The following is a 20,294-nucleotide window of genomic DNA, read 5'->3' as shown; positions in this document are numbered from 1 at the left end:
GAGGTAAAACCAGGCAGGTACACTGGTCACACTTGACTGGTGTGTCTGATGATTAGGTCGTCTGACAATTGTGAGTGAACCATAGCATGTACTTGGCGAAACTATTTGCTCCTTTTATTGGACCGATTAGTTTTATGACAACGGGCCTCGGCACAAGCGTGGTGTTGGAAGACAAGTTATACATGTACATCCCATATGGTGACTGTTTTTCGCTATTCATATTCTAAATACATTCATAATACCACAACATTTTAGTACTCCTTGAAACTTTACAATCTCTTCAATATGTACAATAGATTGAACGAGAACAAATGATATATTGCAGATTATTCAATCATTGTCTCTATTATCAACCGCTACGTTTGTATCGTTTGCATTGTACAAAGAAATATTTTGTCTGTCCTTTTGCAGATTTAGCCTCAGAATGTGCTCATTCGAATTAGGAACGAAAATAATTGCTTATCATGAGTATATATGATACAGTTAAAAGTTACTTGTACACTGTAGATGTATTCACTTTAAAGTCGTATACGACCTTCGCGAGCGAGTTGAATGATCCAGGTTAATTGGAACGAAGTCTAGAAAGGGTCATAAAGTTTTGTATTTGGTAATGTGTAGGTTTGTTAAATATGATTTTTTTGTAATTCCTTTGATTCAAAATGTAAAAAAATAATTATGCGCTTAAAAATAGAGCTGACTTGATGGGAGATATGGCGTTAGCCACCTGAGATTGTCTGGTGGACACTGTTTAACCTTACTGTGCCCTCATTCTGGTTGTTGTTGTCGTTGTTATAAGGGATTAAGAACTACAGCTCATTGCATTTTTGGTTACAGTCTGTCTGACTAAAGTGGACATGTGCAGGTGAACTCTGTTCAATTAGTATATGAAATGTCCAAAAATGTGAACTCCAGACAATAATAACCTGAGATTAAATCCACGTGCGTCTTCCTTTCCCCTCGTTCACCTTCGAAATCCTTAATTATTATATCATGCTATGTCAGTCAAACAATGAACTTACGACCGGCAGAAAACAACTCCAGTTGAGTATGCTGATGCTGTATCTCAACCGTGTTGGCCTGAAAATTTAACCATGCTAATAAAATCCATAATCGTATAATTTTTTTTAATAGAAACCGTATCTTAATTTGTTCTTGCACTGTATCATATCGTGTATTTCATCTGTATATGTGTAATGTGTATATGCATAAATGACTACACTTATACCGCATATTCTGCAACAGACTATAATAAATCACCTTATTATTGTCTCTCCATTTACCATGGCCGACTGCACTAATAGCCTTTTTACAGTGGCCACCGATTTCAGTATACATGTAGGTTTTTTGTTCAAAAAGGAATATGCAGGAAATTATATGTAACAATTAACTGTGTACTAATTACATGTTTGAATGTTATCAGATTTACGTTCTGAGATACAGTGATGTAAGCATCTTCTACAATTAACAATACATGTATATAATAAAATACAAAACTCTCTGCCGGAATTATTTGTGGAAATCATTCGATCAAGTAAAAATGACTGCGTGACAAGACGAATCAACTACTTTATACCCGATAAAAGAAACTGCCTTATTTTAGGAACAGTGCTATAACAGGACATTTGAAATTTCTAACAAGCAGATACATTAGAGACAGTGACTAGACTACATGTACGTAATCCGTATCAATCAAAGGTGTAAAAAACCCTGAAAATCATATCTGTCGGAGACCTACCAAATTACCAAGTTTTATCATTACTATATTTATTACAATGCAAATACTTGAGTGATACATTTTTCAGAGGAGAGGGCATACACAATTACTAGCTATTCGTCAGTCTACAACACACATAACACGGTCAAACAATTTTGGGCACCGCTTTTGCAAGTTATTTAGTACAATAATGTTTTATTAAAGTCTATTTCATTTTGTTTTCACCATTTTCCCTATTCCATGCATGTTTATGTTGCTACATCTTATTGCTCATGTTCCCAAGTATTATAAAACACTTTAATGTTTCTCCGTCCTAATCTAACGTTATAACATTTCAGGTCATTACCATCATCTAATACACAAGAGATGATACCAAGACATATTTTATTCGGTTTTATGGTCTATGCGGTCTTACAATTGATTTTACTAGTCTTTAAATCTTATGTCTAGTACATATTTTCACAAACAGGGCTGTTAGCTGATATAAGGAAGATAACATCCAGTTGAATTCCCAGTTGACGTACTTACTTTTTTAATCAAATATGAGGACTGTATACGACATACAGCCCAGTCTCGTTAATCCGACATCGTTGGTTGCACATGATTGTGTCGGATTAACGAGTATGTCGGATTAACGAAATTAAGTGATTTGTGATCGAAAATCGGACATCTTCACGATAGATAATAACCGTGTTTACCTTGTAATAAAATCATTAAAAACGAAATATTTATATTTTTATGTTGTTTATTCATTCATTCCTTAATTTATAATTAATGACATTGCAATAATAATAATAATTTTCCCATTTATACGTAACAATAGAGACATTATTCACTGAATATATCACATCAACCACACACGTTTCCTCGTGTGAATGCAAGTGCTACTGTCTTAACAACTTGCTTCATCTACTTAAAATAGTCTGTCGGTGTTTTCTGTTTCTCACATTTTGAAGGCACATTTCTCAAAGTCCCCTGTTCGCTTGACGTCTAGGGCTTGTGGTTCTTCAGCATCAGCATTGTCGAGGTGTAATTTCATTTGCTGTTTCTTATAATAAAACTTGAAATTCTTTATGATCCCGGCATCTAGTGGCTGAATGTGCGATGTGGTGTTTGGTGGCAAAAAGTGACATCTCACATTAGTTGTGTCGACAATAGCATGGGATGGGGCGTTGTCCAACAGCAATACCACGTGGCGTCGCTCCAATCGCATTTGACGATCCAAGATCAGTAGCCAGGCTTTGAATATTAATGAAGTCATCCATGCTTTCTTGTTTACATACCAGTCGACTATGTTTTATATACCTGTTCGTATTTTAAACTGGCCTCATGCACATTTATCTGGCTTAAATTTGTTAACTACATTTGTATAGCTTTGTACATACAGGTTTGAATAGCTTTTGTTAAGTTAATAACTGCAGCCAGTGCGTGTCAAAACACGGGGTTGTGTACTCGCGGGCAGATGACCACGGAGTACGCTGACCACTGTGTCGGATTAACGAGACTGATTAATGAGTGATTTCGGTAATTCGTTGCAAATTAGGTGTGTCGGAGTCGGTGTGCGAGAATGTCGGATTAACAGGACTAAATAGCGCTGATCATGAATCAATCGGTCTTTAAATCTTATGTCTAGATCTAGTAAATATTTTCACAAACAGGGCTGTGAGCTGATATAAGGAATGTAACATCGACGTTTCTACAATTAATATTTTGAATAAGCCGTTAATATGCCAGTTGTGACAGGGATGGTGGTATGGTAGCTGTAGCAGACAGATTGACAGCCGTTGTTACGTGCGTCGCTAGGTAATTAGTACGGCATTGGCCTTATTGATTGTTACTATACTTTGAGGATTTCTGTGGCCAGTGGCGGACGTAATTCAAACTCCTTCCACACTGACATCGCATCAAATATATTTGTGTACCGATTACATAACTTTTATGGACAGGGTGGGCTGGTAGTTCACCGGACGACACTGTGTATATTGGGCGGCTCCTTTGATATCTCCTCAAAACATACTTTTATTGAATGACGCCATTAAACGATGATACACATCTCGTTGAATATATCAAGGCACTGATTCATCTTTCCAAACTTTTTTGGGTCTTTGTGCTTAATATATCCACATAACAACGAAAGTTTGTAATACATGTATCCACCAAAAAATATACATTTTCAGGCTAGGTATTTGCCCACAGCAACACCTGCATAACTGTTTATTCACGCGTGGTGTGGTAGATCGTAATTGACCGAGAGCAGGTATTGTAGAATCACCTGTAAATAAGGCCGACACTGTAATTAGATACAACGTCCTAATGAGAATATGAGAATTATCATAAGAAGGCTGTTGTTTTTTCTGAACTGTTACCATTTTCATACCAAAAGTAACAATGCATTTAAAAGTTGCTTTAGTGTCACAATATTCACTCAAGTTTTCCTCAATCGCCTGTAAACATAATGCCCATTGGTCAGTTCGACACCGCACGTGTACCTGTATATTGCATACCTAGTGTCACTTACTTTCCCAGTGTGATGTATCAACGAGACATAAAATGGGAAATGAAAAAGAAACTAACTAAACTTTAATGTGTTGGAAAATATGGCCAATGAATTGGTGTACACGCGCATTAATTCGTATGATAAACTGTCAAAACGTTTTGAGAGGTAAGGCCGGGTTCATTAAAGATCGTTGCAATATGTAAAAAAGGTGAAATTTGTAAAACTTCTGTAAAGGAAACATCCAACCAAAGGCCCTTTTTAAATAGCAATGTAATGATATAATATAAAGTATATTTCACATGATACAATATACTTTGTACACAATTAGTTAATTATTTAAAGGGAGTGACGAAAACATGGGCGAAATATTTTAATAGTTGAATTAAGGTAAAATGAGTTGAATCATGTGTCATGCTTATAACACCTTTATGTATTTGCGAAACTAAAACTGTTGAGCAAAGGAAACTATTCTCACCCATGGGCCAAACCTTTTTCTCGCCCATGGTCGAAATATTTCAATATCGCTATAAAATCGTTGAATTAAGTTAAAATGAGTTAAGTTTTGTGTCATGATACTTGAAAGATATACATATATGTATTTGCGAAACAAGAACATGAGTTTTGAGTAAAGGAAAATACCTTTTTAGAATATGTTCCTTAACTTAAAACTCATGTTCTTGTTTCGCAAATACATTAAATGTATTCATTCAAGTATCATGACACAAAATTTAACTCATCTTAACTCAATGCAACGATTTTATAGCGATATTGAAATATTTCGCCCATGCATGGGTGAGAATATGTTCCTTTACTCAAAACTCATGTTTTTGTTTCGCAAATACATATATGTATATCTTTCAGGTATCATGACACAAAACTTAACTCATTTTAACTTAATTCAACGATTTTATAGCGATATTGAAATATTTCGCCCATGGGCGAGAAAAAGGTTTGGCCTATGGGCAGGCTCATGGACGAGAATATTTTCCTTTACTCAAAACTCATGTTTTTGTTTCGCAAATACATAAATGTATATCTTTTATAGCGATATTGAAATATTTCGCCCGGGCCTACCATTTTAATATATCAGTAGTGTTCAACTTGTAACTTAGATTGTTAGTGGCCGTATCCTCAAAGGGGGTTGAAGTACTGAAAAATTAAAATTATTGTCCCTCCCCCCGTCGAGAGGGTATGTAACACCACATTATTTGAAGTAAGTTTATTCCTACTACCGTTTTAGTCGTAGTATACTTGTTTGTTTTAATTTTGGCTAAACTTGATGAAAATCGCCAGCGGCTAAGGGATGGCGTAAATCCTGCTGGGGAACCGTGCAGGTAGCAGAAGTAAGTAAGTCCCCACTGTTCCTGGTATGGTGGCCTACCTTTAGTTGCTGGCGATCCCTAGCCCCGTTTTTATAATGTATTTATCGTGATATCTTTTTATGGTTCCATACTAGTCTTAAAATATACATCTGTGATAATCTATGTTTTACTGTCCTTTGACGACAGGTTTTATAATCAAATTGTATGTATTATTACTGTCTAACTTGATTTAGTCACGATATGGCTGAAATATTGCCAATGTGACTATAAATATTCACTCACTCACTCACTAAGGTGGAGTTACGGGGGATCGACTCCTGACTATCTTTTTTGGAGAGTGTCCACTTGTACGACCACTAGTGCTCGGGGAGGACACTTCCGTATCCGTCTCCTCGAGCGACTCCTGTTGCACAGGACCTTTGAGATCCCACTAAATGCTTAATGAAACAGCCAGGAGATGATCACAATTTAGGATGTTTTGACAGAATTGAACTTGGTTCGTACCATCACTTTTTGATAGTGATTCATACACATAAATTTATGCCATTATGGGAATCGTACAATGGACTCTGTTTTCAGAATAGATTTTGCATGATCATGGAAAGAGTTTTGTCAGTTTTAATGAAAGATTGCCATGAGTGGATTGTCCCCAGAGATGTTCCTATATTAATGTGAATGATAAGGACTGTGTATTATGACGCAGAAAAGATACCCATGTAAGATGTTTAAAGCAAACTTACTGTATGTCATATATATTTGATATAATATACATATGCTGATAATGTTGTTTTAAGTTTGCAGATCCATATTCTGTTGAAGGAGATGGTGGCAGTGAACACATTGGAAATCAGTTACAAGCATTACGTGTTGAGGTGAGGTGAGGTGAGGTGAAATGGGGTTAAACGTCGCGTCCAAGAATATTGCACTTATATAGCGACGTGCATGTACGTGTGTGTGTTTGTGTGGCTGCTTGTACTTGTCCGGACTGATGCCGATTTATAGTGCTAGCTCACTAGGTACCATGCCGCAGTTTAACATGAATACCCCACTCAGACACAGTATACTGACTCCGAGCCGACCAGTCCTTGTTTTAGCCCCTTAATGCCGAGCGCCAGACAGGGTAACAACAAGTACAATCTTTTAACGTCTTTTGGTATGACGCGCTCCGCCCGGACATGTTGGATCACCTGCTGTCTAAAATGACTGCTGAAAAGACGCCTAATAACCAAGACACGATTGAAAAAATGATTTATTGAAGCCATTTTCTTGTATAAACACTATTCAGGACAACAACCTTGAGATCGTCTTCACAGTGCCTCTTCAATGGAGTGCTCTACAAAAGAAATACATCAAATCATATGATCTCCTAATATTTAACATGAAATCGTTGCTTAAACATACATTTTCACATACAGACATGTTGAACGGATGACGGTTTCTACTTTACAAAACGGAATCATTGCAGAAGGATTTGCTCTACCTTACATTTGACTCACTGCTCCAAGTTGTTGATGCTCCTTGCGAACTCTTCCAAACTCACGCTTGAGTCATCTACACGTAGAAAGGTTGTTGCAGTCAGTCAGAATATATAATCATGAGTCAATCAGATTTATACTAGAAAACGGGTCCAGATTGCCGGTGAGTGTCAATGTAAATACAAATACACACATGTACTCATCTTCAATGCTATCAAGAGTTCTCGACAAATGAAGAAAATTATTTCATTTGTAGTAATGAAATTGAATTGAAAAAAGCTCTAACCATTTTCATCAGCGAACGAAAGGAGTTCCAAGGCCGATCGTCTGTCCATTAGCGTCTCAGCTTCTGAGAGATCAATTGCCCCGTCCATGTTTGTATCAAGGTTATCCACATTACGTTTGTCTTAAAAGAAAATAGTCATGTTCGGAAATATACAAAAAGAAAGAACATGAATGCATTTTCGGTTATGGAAAATGAGATAGTGGTAATTTTAATCAGGCGATGAATATGAAAATTGAAATCAAATGAACATTCCATTTTCCATTTCCTCTCCTCACCGTATGTTGTTGGCTTTATAAACGAAGAGCCAACAACGTTCTGCCTCATTGTGTAGTTCTTAATGACATAATCACATCTTCATTATGACCCGTGAACATCAGGGGTAGAATAGGTCTACAGCAACCCATGCTTGCCGTAAAAGGCGACTATACTTGTCGTATGAGGCAACTAATGGGATCGGGTGTTAAGGCTCGCTGACATAGTTAATGCATGTCATCGTATCCCAATTGGAGGGATCGATGCTCATAATATTAATCTCTGAATTGACCGGTCCAGACTCGATTATTTACAGACCGCCGATACTGTATGTCAGGGACTTTTTTAATTACTCTTTGGCTTCGCTCACCCAACAACAGCCTGGCCCCAGTCAATGCTAGTCTGCCAACTGTGCGCCATCTAACGAACCGTCGTCTCCGTCGTCCCCAGGCATCAGACTGTGGGATCGAGACTATGGCCACAAGCAGGAGGACAAGGAACAAACGCATCTTGGGATGTATTCTGTAGTGAAAATAAAGAAGTTTCCCAAATTACACACAGTTGCCATGATGGAGGTGTCAAAAGTGTCAATAATAGAATAGTGTAAAAAAATTATTTACACTGTTAATGTTCATTTTACGACACGAAAAGTTTTAAGAAGCCTCATTCTCAAGTGGGTGTGGGTGAGTGAGTTGGGTTTAACGCCGCTTTTAACAGTATTCCGGTTATATCGCGGCGTGTCAGCTTAATTTGGGAGGAAAGGCCGAAGTGATGCAGGTCTCAGTGAAACCCACGAGCACGGGTATTGTGCTGACAAACCTAGAAACATAATCGGGGCGAACCGGGATTCGAACCCTAAATCATAGGTTTCTGGCGTGCCCAAGGAACGCAACTCTGCACAGCGAATCGCGCCGCCAAGGACGAGTGGGTCCCCGTGGCCCCCAAGTGGCTGATTGCCTTATGAAACGTAGATTGCTTAAGATGTGATGAATTTTAACGAATGACTATCATTAGGAACAATTATCTCATCCACATTTTGTAACCAATGGCAACTGTAAAACAGTCTGCTCTGGAGGAATACATCAATGATAAGTTGTTTGAAGAAAATCCTATTTTAAGTATTCATCGTTACATGTTTGTTTGTTGTTAAACGCCGCACTCAGCAATATTGCAACTCCATGACGGCGGTCTGTAAATGATTGAGTCTGGACCAGACATTCAAGTGACATCATGAGCATCGATCCACGCAATTGGGATCAATAACATGTATCAACCAAGTCAGCGAGCCTGACCACCCGATCCCGTTAGTCTAGTCGCCTTTAACGGCAAGCATAGTAAACTAATCTGGACAAATAGTGTATAAAGGATTACTCACCAGAAGGCCACGAGTCAGGTCAGTGTTAATATGAATGTAGTGTCCCTGGTATTTATACTTTCTTTCCTTTGAACAACCCGTGAAGTAAATCTGTTGCCAAATTAGGTTAAGTGCTTTTTTGACAGAAACGTGCAAATGTAAATATGACCAGAGATAAGTATCTACTTTAGTTCACACTTCCTAATTGTCCTCTTCGGTAGGGGTGTATATGAAGTGTGTTTATGTATTATGTTATTGACCGGCCATTTGATATTCTTGGGATACTTGTTGTAGATCGTGGAGAAAAAAAACGGATTTTTTTTTCCACAACAGAGATAGAATTTCTCTTAGCGCTCTGGAGGATTCAGCGAGGTTTTAGTGTATATTATTTTACAGCATAGATAAATATACATTGTAGTTTGCGAAATGGAGTTACAAATTGTCATTACAAGAAGGAATAGAAAACAATGTTTTGACCGTGACTCAATATTCAATAAGTAACAAATTACTTCAAACATATGGATCATGTATTTATCAAACTTATGTGAACTACTCGAAATCGATGTCACCTTTCTTGTTGACCTTTCCCCTGTGATATATGTTAAAGTGGTTAACAGATGTGACAGCAGCTGAACCAAAGTGTCCAGAGGACGCCCCACCGAGACAATATCTGTAAAGTGCGCTTATACAACAAATTCAATTGACCTGTGACCCAGTGGTATTTTCATGCGTCAGTTGTTTTGAAGGCTTCCAGTGTTTGCTGAATGGAAAATATATTTTTCTCAGAGATGGACATATACACCTCTGGTACACAAATATTAGAAGTTGTAGCAGTATCCAGCTCTTGGTTTTAAACCTAACGTGGGACGCACAATTTCACATATACCCTGTGTGATACTGCTACAACGATTAAAAATTAAAACAAATTGAAAACAGATAAAAAACCGTTTCTCGAATGAACTAAGGGTAACTTCTGATGTCTCTCGTGTCATTCTTTGACTCGTAAACAATGTGCAGCTTTGTGTTTCGTAGCAGGGTGCAAGATATATGGCCTCGCTCATAAATACACGTGCAGCCTGTTTTCTTCATGGCGGGGTATACGGGATATATTGTCCCTCTCAGAAATGTATTTCCCTCCCACTTGAGATACGTAGAATTTTATCAGTATCACATGAACCAATTAGATCTGAATATTCTGACATGGAGGTGTGATAAGTTTCTTTTAAATATTCTCAAACAAATTTAAAAAAAATAAATATCACACACAAATACACTTCACACACAGCCCTCGTAAAGAGGACAATTAGGAGGTGTGGACTAAGTAGATACTTATCTCTTTTCATATTTACATTTACACGTTTCTGTCAAACAGGCACTTAACATATTTTGGCAACAGATTCACTTCACGGGTTGATGAACGGAAAGAATGTATAAATACCAGGGACACGACATTCATAACAACTGTGACCTGTCTCGTGTCCTTCTGGTGAGTAATACTTTATGCACTATCTGTCTGATTAGTTTACATGTAACTTATCATTTCAGTTGGCATTGGTTACAAAATGTGGATTTAACTGAGGATTTAATTGTTTATAATGATAGTCAGTCGTCAAATCCATTACATCTTAAGCAATCAGCGCTTCATAAGGCAATCAGCAACAATAATCACACCCACTTGAGAATGCGGCTTCTTAAAACAATTCAGTGGGCACGGGGGGCCCAGTCGTCGAAGGCGCCGCAATTCGCTGTGCTGAGTTGCGTTCCTTGGGCACGCCAGATTGTGGGTTCGAATCCCGGTTCACCCCGATTATGTTTCTAAGTTTGTAAGCACCATACCCGTGCTCGTGGGTTTCGCCGAAGTGGTAAACGTCTAAAACCTGCATCACTTCGGCCTTCCCTCCCATATTAAAATGACACGCCGTGATATAACTGTTCATGGCTGCGTTAAACCCAACTCGCTCACACGCTAAAACAATTTATTTTCACTACAGAATACATCCCAAGATGCGTTTGTTCCTTGTCCTCCTGCTTGTGGCCATAGTCTCCATCCCTCAGTCTGATGCCTGGGGACGACGGAGACGACGGTTCGTTAGATGGCGCACAGTTGGCAGACTAGCACTGACTGGAGCCAGGCTGTTGTTGGGTGAGCGAAGCCAAAGAGTACTTCATTAAGTGCCTGACATACAGTATCTTCTATTTTCCCAAACTGTAATGGAGTTACGGTTTAAGTTATAGAACAATGAGCGGCTGTAGTAGTACATAATCGGTGATGTATCAAGTACATTAACCTTCATCTTTTACATCAGGTTCAAATGGAAGTAATAAATGAAATGCTTTGAAAGCCAACTCTGCTTTCAGTTTAAAAATTGTAACCGACAAGATGCTTTCTATAATCATGCAGTTGCGTAGACCGATGCTCATGATATAAGTCACTGGATTGTCTGTGCCACACCCAATTATTTAAGGACCACTGTTATTTTACCTGGAATATTGCTGAAACAACGGACACAGAAGTAACCATTGTTTTTGAATGTATGAAAATATTACATGGAATAGTCTATTCTAGAAAACGGATATAATGAAAATGTGACCATGTCATTAAGCACTACAGAATGAGACAGAATGTGGTTCGCTATTTGTTTTGATGTAAATCTTAGTCAGCCAGCCGAAGAGCTACATACGATGACGATTTGAAATGGAAAAGAGAATATGTTTTGGAATGTTACTGTAGATGTATATAAATATGTTCATTTGATATCAATACTCATAGCCTGATTAAAAGTGACCACTATCTCATATTCCTTAACCGAAAATGCATTCGTGTTCTTTCATTTTGTATCTTTCCAAAAATGACTATTTTCTTTCAAGGCAAACGTAATGTGGATAACCTTGATACAAACATGGACGGCACAATTGACCTATCCGAAGCTGAGACGCTGATGGACAGACGATCGGCCATGGAGCTCCTTTCGTTCTCAGATGAAAATGGTAAGAGCTTTTGCCTTCAACTTCATTAATACAAATGAAATGTTTATTACTTTTAAAATAATGTAATTATTTGTCAAATGTTTGTATTTTTTTTACTCTCATGGGTAATGTGGACCCTTTTCCCGAATAAATCTGACTCCTGAACATTTATTCTGACTGACTGCAACAACCTTTCTCCATTTAGGAGACTCAAGCGTGAGTTTGGAAGAGTTCGCAAGGAGCATCAACAACTTGGAGCAGTGAGTCAAATGTAAGGTGGAGCAAATCTTACTGCAATGATCCGTTTTATACAGTAGAAACCGTCATCCGTTCAACATAACTGTATCTGAAAATGTATGCTTCAGCAATAATTTCATGTCAAATGTGCCAAGATCATATGATTTGATGTATTTCTTTTGTAGATCACTCTATTGAAGAGACACTGGCATCGCACTTTGAAGGCGATTTCGAGGATGTATTCCTGAATAGTGTTCCCACAAGTCAATAGTTTCAATAAATAATTATAACAATCACCTTTGTTGTGTCTTGCTCATTAAAGACGTCTTTACAGGTGTCATTTCAGACAGCAGGTGATCCAATATGTAATGCTTGTATCTGATTTTTAATGTGTTCACTGCCACCATCTCGTTCAACATAATATTGATCTGCAATCGTACAACAACATAATCAGCAAAATGTATATTATATCAAGTATACCAGCAAAGATAGTTCCTCAAAAGGAGATATGACATGAGCATATGTATGTTCACGTTGTTCTACACTGACATCTTTTGCAGTTTAAAAATATATTTTTTCAAATAATATCATCATTAGATGAGAAAGGTATATGATGTTTAAGTGTTTGTTTGTTGTTAAACGCCGCACTCAGCAATATTCCAGCTATATGACGGCGGTCTGTAAATAATCGAGTATGGACCAGACAATCCAGTGATTAATATCATGAAAATAATTCCACGCAATTGGTATTCGATGACATGCATCAACCAAGTCAGCGAGAATAAACACCCGATCCCGTTAGTCGCTTCTTACGACATGCATGGTCGCCTTATGGTTTGCTGAAGACCTATTCTATCCCGGATCTTCACGGGTCGTTATGTTAAGCGAGTGAGTGAGATAGTTCAATGTTAACGTCACATCGACAATACACTATTTCAGCCATATCATGACGACATATAGTTATACATTCCTAACATCCACACACACACACACACACACACACACACACACACAGACGGCGGTCTGTAAATAATCGAGTCTGGACCAGACAATCCAGTAATTGACATCATGTGCATCAATCCACGCAATTGGTATACGATGACATGCATCAACCAAGTCAGCGAACCCGACCACCCGATCCCGGCAGTCGCCTCTTACGACAAGCGCTGTCACCCTTTTACGCCAAGAATGGGTTGTTGAAGATCTGTTCTACCCCGGATCTTGAATGCAAAACAAACTCAACGGCTAAAAGGTTTCATTGAAAAAACTACCCCTGGTCTTGACTAATAAAACAACTGCAACCCGACACAGATTAAACGCAACTTACAAACACAATCATAATCTGGTTAATCTGTACCACTCAACGAGTTAGGGAGCTTACTCTGCCCACAGTATGACAGTATTGGGCAGCTCAGTAATTAGGAGGTAAAACCAGGCAGGTACACTGGTCACACTTGACTGGTGTGTCTGATGATTAGGTCGTCTGACAATTGTGAGTGAACCATAGCATGTACTTGGCGAAACTATTTGCTCCTTTTATGGGACCGATTAGTTTTATGACAACGGGCCTCGGCACAAGCGTGGTGTTGGAAGACAAGTTATACATGTACATCCCATATGGTGACTGTTTTTCGCTATTCATATTCTAAATACATTCATAATACCACAACATTTTAGTACTCCTTGAAACTTTACAATCTCTTCAATATGTACAATAGATTGAACGAGAACAAATGATATATTGCAGATTATTCAATCATTGTCTCTATTATCAACCGCTACGTTTGTATCGTTTGCATTGTACAAAGAAATATTTTGTCTGTCCTTTTGCAGATTTAGCCTCAGAATGTGCTCATTCGAATTAGGAACGAAAATAATTGCTTATCATGAGTATATATGATACAGTTAAAAGTTACTTGTACACTGTAGATGTATTCACTTTAAAGTCGTATACGACCTTCGCGAGCGAGTTGAATGATCCAGGTTAATTGGAACGAAGTCTAGAAAGGGTCATAAAGTTTTGTATTTGGTAATGTGTAGGTTTGTTAAATATGATTTTTTTGTAATTCCTTTGATTCAAAATGTAAAAAAATAATTATGCGCTTAAAAATAGAGCTGACTTGATGGGAGATATGGCGTTAGCCACCTGAGATTGTCTGGTGGACACTGTTTAACCTTACTGTGCCCTCATTCTGGTTGTTGTTGTCGTTGTTATAAGGGATTAAGAACTACAGCTCATTGCATTTTTGGTTACAGTCTTTCTGACTAAAGTGGACATGTGCAGGTGAACTCTGTTCAATTAGTATATGAAATGTCCAAAAATGTGAACTCCAGACAATAATAACCTGAGAGTAAATCCACGTGCGTCTTCCTTTCCCCTCGTTCACCTTCGAAATCCTTGATTATTATATCATGCTATGTCAGTCAAACAATGAACTTACGACCGGCAGAAAACAACTCCAGTTGAGTATGCTGATGCTGTATCTCAACCGTGTTGGCCTGAAAATTTAACCATGCTAATAAAATCCATAATCGTATAATTTTTTTTAATAGAAACCGTATCTCAATTTGTTCTTGCACTGTATCATATCGTGTATTTCATCTGTATATGTGTAATGTGTATATGCATAAATGACTACACTTATACCGCATATTCTGCAACAGACTATAATAAATCACCTTATTATTGTCTCTCCATTTACCATGGCCGACTGCACTAATAGCCTTTTAACAGTGGACACCGATTTCAGTATACATGTAGGTTTTTTGTTCAAAAAGGAATATGCAGGAAATTATATGTAACAATTAACTGTGTACTAATTACATGTTTGAATGTTATCAGATTTACGTTCTGAGATACAGTGATGTAAGCATCTTCTACAATTAACAATACATGTATATAATAAAATACAAAACTCTCTGCCGGAATTATTTGTGGAAATCATTCGATCAAGTAAAAATGACTGCGTGACAAGACGAATCAACTACTTTATACCCGATAAAAGAAACTGCCTTATTTTAGGAACAGTGCTATAACAGGACATTTGAAATTTCTAACAAGCAGATACATTAGAGACAGTGACTAGACTACATGTACGTAATCCGTATCAATCAAAGGTGTAAAAAACCCTGAAAATCATATCTGTCGGAGACCTACCAAATTACCAAGTTTTATCATTACTATATTTATTACAATGCAAATACTTGAGTGATACATTTTTCAGAGGAGAGGGCATACACAATTACTAGCTATTCGTCAGTCTACAACACACATAACACGGTCAAACAATTTTGGGCACCGCTTTTGCAAGTTATTTAGTACAATAATGTTTTATTAAAGTCTATTTCATTTTGTTTTCACCATTTTCCCTATTCCATGCATGTTTATGTTGCTACATCTTATTGCTCATGTTCCCAAGTATTATAAAACACTTTAATGTTTCTCCGTCCTAATCTAACGTTATAACATTTCAGGTCATTACCATCATCTAATACACAAGAGATGATACCAAGACATATTTTATTCGGTTTTATGGTCTATGCGGTCTTACAATTGATTTTACTAGTCTTTAAATCTTATGTCTAGTAAATATTTTCACAAACAGGGCTGTTAGCTGATATAAGGAAGATAACATCCAGTTGAATTCCCAGTTGACGTACTTACTTTTTTAATCAAATATGAGGACTGTATACGACATACAGCCCAGTCTCGTTAATCCGACATCGTTGGTTGCACATGATTGTGTCGGATTAACGAGTATGTCGGATTAACGAAATTAAGTGATTTGTGATCGAAAATCGGACATCTTCACGATAGATAATAACCGTGTTTACCTTGTAATAAAATCATTAAAAACGAAATATTTATATTTTTATGTTGTTTATTCATTCATTCCTTAATTTATAATTAATGACATTGCAATAATAATAATAATTTTCCCATTTATACGTAACAATAGAGACATTACTCACTGAATATATCACATCAACCACACACGTTTCCTCGTGTGAATGCAAGTGCTACTGTCTTAACAACTTGCTTCATCTACTTAAAATAGTCTGTCGGTGTTTTCTGTTTCTCACATTTTGAAGGCACATTTCTCAAAGTCCCCTGTTCGCTTGACGTCTAGGGCTTGTGGTTCTTCAGCATCAACATTGTCGAGGTGTAATTTCATTTGCTGTTTCTTATAATAAAACTTGAAATTCTTTATGATCCCGGCATCTAGTGGCTGAATGTGCGATGTGGTGTTTGGTGGCAAAAAGTGACATCTCACATTAGTTGTGTCGACAATAGCATGGGATGGGGCGTTGTCCAACAGCAATACCACGTGGCGTCGCTCCAATCGCATTTGACGATCCAAGATCAGTAGCCAGGCTTTGAATATTAATGAAGTCATCCATGCTTTCTTGTTTACATACCAGTCGACTATGTTTTATATACCTGTTCGTATTTTAAACTGGCCTCATGCACATTTATCTGGCTTAAATTTGTTAACTACATTTGTATAGCTTTGTACATACAGGTTTGAATAGCTTTTGTTAAGTTAATAACTGCAGCCAGTGCGTGTCAAAACACGGGGTTGTGTACTCGCGGGCAGATGACCACGGAGTACGCTGACCACTGTGTCGGATTAACGAGACTGATTAATGAGTGATTTCGGTAATTCGTTGCAAATTAGGTGTGTCGGAGTCGGTGTGCGAGAATGTCGGATTAACAGGACTAAATAGCGCTGATCATGAATCAATCGGTCTTTAAATCTTATGTCTAGATCTAGTAAATATTTTCACAAACAGGGCTGTGAGCTGATATAAGGAATGTAACATCGACGTTTCTACAATTAATATTTTGAATAAGCCGTTAATATGCCAGTTGTGACAGGGATGATGGTATGGTAGCTGTAGCAGACAGATTGACAGCCGTTGTTACGTGCGTCGCTAGGTAATTAGTACGGCATTGGCCTTATTGATTGTTACTATACTTTGAGGATTTCTGTGGCCAGTGGCGGACGTAATTCAAACTCCTTCCACACTGACATCGCATCAAATATATTTGTGTACCGATTACATAACTTTTATGGACAGGGTGGGCTGGTAGTTCACCGGACGACACTGTGTATATTGGGCGGCTCCTTTGATATCTCCTCAAAACATACTTTTATTGAATGACGCCATTAAACGATGATACACATCTCGTTGAATATATCAAGGCACTGATTCATCTTTCCAAACTTTTTTGGGTCTTTGTGCTTAATATATCCACATATCAACGAAAGTTTGTAATACATGTATCCACCAAAAAATATACATTTTCAGGCTAGGTATTTGCCCACAGCAACACCTGCATAACTGTTTATTCACGCGTGGTGTGGTAGATCGTAATTGACCGAGAGCAGGTATTGTAGAATCACCTGTAAATAAGGCCGACACTGTAATTAGATACAACGTCCTAATGAGAATATGAGAATTATCATAAGAAGGCTGTTGTTTTTTCTGAACTGTTACCATTTTCATACCAAAAGTAACAATGCATTTAAAAGTTGCTTTAGTGTCACAATATTCACTCAAGTTTTCCTCAATCGCCTGTAAACATAATGCCCATTGGTCAGTTCGACACCGCATGTGTACCTGTATATTGCATACCTAGTGTCACTTACTTTCCCAGTGTGATGTATCAACGAGACATAAAATGGGAAATGAAAAAGAAACTAACTAAACTTTAATGTGTTGGAAAATATCGCCAATGAATTGGTGTACACGCGCATTAATTCGTATGATAAACTGTCAAAACGTTTTGAGAGGTAAGGCCGGGTTCATTAAAGATCGTTGCAATATGTAAAAAAGGTGAAATTTGTAAAACTTCTGTAAAGGAAACATCCAACCAAAGGCCCTTTTTAAATAGCAATGTAATGATATAATATAAAGTATATTTCACATGATACAATATACTTTGTACACAATTAGTTAATTATTTAAAGGGAGTGACGAAAACATAGGCGAAATATTTTAATAGTTGAATTAAGGTAAAATGAGTTGAATCATGTGTCATGCTTATAACACCTTTATGTATTTGCGAAACTAAAACTGTTGAGCAAAGGAAACTATTCTCACCCATGGGCCAAACCTTTTTCTCGCCCATGGTCGAAATATTTCAATATCGCTATAAAATCGTTGAATTAAGTTAAAATGAGTTAAGTTTTGTGTCATGATACTTGAAAGATATACATATATGTATTTGCGAAACAAGAACATGAGTTTTGAGTAAAGGAAAATACCTTTTTAGAATATGTTCCTTAACTTAAAACTCATGTTCTTGTTTCGCAAATACATTAAATGTTTTCATTCAAGTATCATGACACAAAATTTAACTCATCTTAACTCAATTCAACGATTTTATAGCGATATTGAAATATTTCGCCCATGCATGGGTGAGAATATGTTCCTTTACTCAAAACTCATGTTTTTGTTTCGCAAATACATATATGTATATCTTTCAGGTATCATGACACAAAACTTAACTCATTTTAACTTAATTCAACGATTTTATAGCGATATTGAAATATTTCGCCCATGGGCGAGAAAAAGGTTTGGCCTATGGGCAGGCTCATGGACGAGAATATTTTCCTTTACTCAAAACTCATGTTTTTGTTTCGCAAATACATATATGTATATCTTTTATAGCGATATTGAAATATTTCGCCCGGGCCTACCATTTTAATATATCAGTAGTGTTCAACTTGTAACTTAGATTGTTAGTGGCCGTATCCTCAAAGGGGGTTGAAGTACTGAAAAATTAAAATTATTGTCCCCCCCCCCCCTCCCCCCGTCGAGAGGGTATGTAACACCACATTATTTGAAGTAAGTTTATTCCTACTACCGTTTTAGTCGTAGTATACTTGTTTGTTTTAATTTTGGCTAAACTTGATGAAAATCGCCAGCGGCTAAGGGATGGCGTAAATCCTGCTGGGGAACCGTGCAGGTAGCAGAAGTAAGTAAGTCCCCACTGTTCCTGGTATGGTGGCCTACCTTTAGTTGCTGGCGATCCCTAGCCCCGTTTTTATAATGTATTTATCGTGATATCTTTTTATGGTTCCATACTAGTCTTAAAATATACATCTGTGATAATTTATGTTTTACTGTCCTTTGACGACAGGTTTTATAATCAAATTGTATGTATTATTACTGTCTAACTTGATTTAGTCACGATATGGCTGAAATATTGCCAATGTGACTATAAATATTCACTCACTCACTCACTAAGGTGGAGTTACGGGGGATCGACTCCTGACTATCTTTTTTGGAGAGTGTCCACTTGTACGACCACTAGTGCTCGGGGAGGACACTTCCGTATCCGTCTCCTCGAGCGACTCCTGTTGCACAGGACCTTTGAGATCCCACTAAATGCTTAATGAAACAGCCAGGAGATGATCACAATTTAGGATGTTTTGACAGAATTGAACTTGGTTCGTACCATCACTTTTTGATAGTGATTCATACACATAAATTTATGCCATTATGGGAATCGTACAATGGACTCTGTTTTCAGAATAGATTTTGCATGATCATGGAAAGAGTTTTGTCAGTTTTAATGAAAGATTGCCATGAGTGGATTGTCCCCAGAGATGTTCCTATATTAATGTGAATGATAAGGACTGTGTATTATGACGCAGAAAAGATACCCATGTAAGATGTTTAAAGCAAACTTACTGTATGTCATATATATTTGATATAATATACATATGCTGATAATGTTGTTTTAAGTTTGCAGATCCATATTCTGTTGAAGGAGATGGTGGCAGTGAACACATTGGAAATCAGTTACAAGCATTACGTGTTGAGGTGAGGTGAGGTGAAATGGGGTTAAACGTCGCGTCCAAGAATATTGCACTTATATAGCGACGTGCATGTACGTGTGTGTGTTTGTGTGGCTGCTTGTACTTGTCCGGACTGATGCCGATTTATAGTGCTAGCTCACTAGGTACCATGCCGCAGTTTAACATGAATACCCCACTCAGACACAGTATACTGACTCCGAGCCGACCAGTCCTTGTTTTAGCCCCTTAATGCCGAGCGCCAGACAGGGTAACAACAAGTACAATCTTTTAACGTCTTTTGGTATGACGCGCTCCGCCCGGACATGTTGGATCACCTGCTGTCTAAAATGACTGCTGAAAAGACGCCTAATAACCAAGA

General features: G+C 37.6%; 1 protein-coding gene and 1 long non-coding RNA gene across 2 annotated transcripts; one reads left to right on the top strand and one right to left on the bottom strand.

The window, feature by feature from the left end:
• Positions 1–6,764: 6,764 nt before the first annotated feature.
• On the bottom strand, positions 6,765–8,969 carry LOC124129136. The gene is made up of 5 exons (XR_006860348.2): positions 8,922–8,969; positions 7,917–8,068; positions 7,295–7,414; positions 7,019–7,084; positions 6,765–6,866 (listed from the first exon to the last, which is right to left on the bottom strand). It is a non-coding gene; the product is annotated as an uncharacterized LOC124129136 (long non-coding RNA).
• A 1,390-nt stretch (positions 8,970–10,359) lies between these two features.
• LOC124129135 lies at positions 10,360–12,400 on the top strand. The gene is made up of 5 exons (XM_046492632.2): positions 10,360–10,386; positions 10,892–11,043; positions 11,769–11,888; positions 12,073–12,138; positions 12,290–12,400. Exons 2-4 carry the CDS (start codon positions 10,905–10,907, stop codon positions 12,129–12,131), a joined length of 318 nt encoding a protein of 105 aa, XP_046348588.1. The 5' UTR covers positions 10,360–10,386; positions 10,892–10,904; the 3' UTR covers positions 12,132–12,138; positions 12,290–12,400.
• The last annotated feature ends 7,894 nt before the right edge of the window (positions 12,401–20,294 follow it).

Source organism: Haliotis rufescens, unplaced genomic scaffold (assembly GCF_023055435.1).
Source record: "Haliotis rufescens isolate VD_foot unplaced genomic scaffold, xgHalRufe1.0.p SCAF_23, whole genome shotgun sequence".
Lineage (NCBI taxonomy): Eukaryota > Metazoa > Mollusca > Gastropoda > Lepetellida > Haliotidae > Haliotis > Haliotis rufescens.
Note: the sequence above shows the minus strand (reverse complement) of the source record. Positions and strands in the feature narration are given on the sequence as shown.

Bases quoted from the DNA above. Each gene is read 5' to 3' on its own strand.
- LOC124129135 (XM_046492632.2), top strand. From the start codon at position 10,905: ATGCGTTTGTTCCTTGTCCTCCTGCTTGTGGCCATAGTCTCCATCCCT. The intron at 11,044-11,768 runs GTGAGCGAAGCC...TTTTCTTTCAAG, and splicing joins TGGAGCCAGGCTGTTGTTGG to GCAAACGTAATGTGGATAAC. The intron at 11,889-12,072 runs GTAAGAGCTTTT...TTCTCCATTTAG, and splicing joins TTCGTTCTCAGATGAAAATG to GAGACTCAAGCGTGAGTTTG.